This window comes from Cyprinodon variegatus, unplaced genomic scaffold (genome assembly GCF_000732505.1).
Source record: "Cyprinodon variegatus isolate N-32 unplaced genomic scaffold, C_variegatus-1.0 Scaffold1474, whole genome shotgun sequence".
NCBI lineage: Eukaryota > Metazoa > Chordata > Actinopteri > Cyprinodontiformes > Cyprinodontidae > Cyprinodon > Cyprinodon variegatus.
Window position 1 is genome coordinate 112,078 of NW_015151927.1, and position 2,085 is coordinate 114,162.

The 2,085-nt window shown below is 45.0% G+C and overlaps 1 protein-coding gene across 1 annotated transcript in view; it reads right to left on the minus strand.

Moving 5' to 3' along the window:
* The window catches only part of atxn7l2 (ataxin 7-like 2), a 22,954-nt gene that overhangs the window by 14,198 nt on the left and 6,671 nt on the right, over window positions 1-2,085 (minus strand). The window contains exon 3 of the mRNA XM_015403260.1: window positions 378-714. Coding sequence (XP_015258746.1) covers window positions 378-714 — 337 coding nt within the window. The remainder of the gene's footprint in view (window positions 1-377; window positions 715-2,085) is intronic.

A 2,085-nucleotide genomic window follows, 5' to 3' on the forward strand; every position in this document is an offset into this window, starting at 1 on the left:
ACTCCAGAGTGTTGTTCAGCATGGGGGTGAGTAGAAAATGAAGGCTAATCATGTTTTGGGTGGACTATTCCTTTAATATGCACTTGAAAGAAGACAATGCAATTGTTATTAATTTAACTTATTTTAAATGTAAATCCTCTCGTTTCATTGGCTAAGTGTCTCACTTACCTCCTAAATTCAAGGAAAAAAATCAGTTTAAAAAAAAAAAAGTTATTGAGATTTGTATTTTTTTTGCACATTTAGATGTTTCCTAATCCTCCATCTTAGATGCGTAATAACCTTTAGAAATAAGAGGCCAGGCTGAGCGCGTGGCTACATGTGATGCTATGTTAGCCAGCTAACAGCTCTGAGTCATGAACTCTGCTCCCATCTCTTACCGGACTCCATCCTTGGAGTTCTTGGAGTATCTGTACTGGGGCGGGGTGGAAGGTGAGGGCGGGGCGGCCCTGGGCGGCACGACGTTCGGCCCCCGCCCCTCCCACGACGAAGCAGAAGGGGCGTTGATCCCGTGTGACGGGGAGTGGGCGTGGTAGGGTCTCTGGAGCTGGGGGGCCGGCGTGGGAGAGCGGAGCTTTCCGTAGAGCTTGGCCAGAGGAGCGTGTCTCCGCTCGCAGTGCTTCTCAAAGGCCTGAGGCTTCACCACTTGGCCACAATGGCTGCACACCACCAAGTAGAAGTCGTCGTGGCCGGGGTAAAGGCCGAAGATAGACATGTCTGCCATAAGAGGAAAAGGTGCAGAAATACTGCGTTAGAAATCCCTTCATTTTCTCTCTCTTATTGGATCATAGGGAGGGCTGGGATATTTATCGCATCAACTTCATTTAGCAAAACAATTTTCAAAGCGGAACTTGGTCCCATTCATTCACCAGGATTAAGGCACTAAACGTCTCACTGGAGCCTTTAAAGTGTCCGTTATACATTTAAAGTTGGTTTGTCGCCACAAAGAAGGGCAGAGCCGTTTGCAGCTAGCGCACAGCTACATGCAAGGTGCCAGAAGGAAGAACTTTTTCATGGAAAAGGAGAAAATCCTGCAACAATAACCTCTGGATAAGCAAGCTTTCAAGGTCTCGAAAAATCTGAAACCTTTGAGTGAAACATACCGGGTTCTGCTTAGTGCAAAGGCAATAAAATGCTATTTATAAACTTGGTTGAAAATACTCGCAATTTAAAATGTTTTTTTGCCAAATGGTCCAGCTCTGATTATAGCTTTAAGCTCCCGTGTTCATGGCGCTTTTTTTTTTCTGAGGATGTGTGGCATTAATTAGTGCCGTTAAACAGTAGTGAGGTGAAAACAAACCAACAGAACAGCGAATGCTCATGGTTTGGTCATCATCGCTCTCCAGCAGAAACTTGGAGGCCATGTTTCCTCAGAAGTCTTAAAGCAATGAGAAAATTCAGCGTTTTTAAATCATCACATTAAAAATTCTTCTTAATTGAGCTCCGATTTAGAGAAGGCCATCGTTTATTCTCTCAGCTGCAGACAGGGCCGCCTCCAGGATTGTTCCATGGGGGGGGAGGCACCCTTGGCCGCCCCCTGGTGGCACCACTGGCTGTAGAACCAACTAAAGGACTGAAAGCTCTACATCTAGTCCAGATCACAGCTTCTTGTCTTTTAATCAACACTTCTGTACATTTTAAACCTTAAATCACCCAGCTTTGGTTTGGGGAGTGGTGTCCTGGTGGTTAGAGCATAGTGCTTTGAATACTGAGGTTGTGAGTTCAAAACCCACTCCCACAGATGGCCACTCAAGGGCCACCTCCCAAGGCGCCCCACGATGGCAGCCCACTGTCCCTAAGCGGATGGGTTAAAGGCAGAGGTATATTTCTCCAATCTGAGATCAATAAAGTTCAATTATTTTATTATTATTAGAAAGAGGGGCTGATTTTCTCAGGTTCTCGCATTTTCAAAACGTTGAAATCTTTCCTTTACAATCAGAGACTCTTCAACTACGTACGACACAAAGTCAATGGTTTCCATTGTATTTGATCACCTAGCAACCAGTAGGGGTGTGCAAAATAATCGTCATGATGATGCATCGCGATTCTAATTTTCATGATCTACTGCATCGATTCTTGACACCAAGT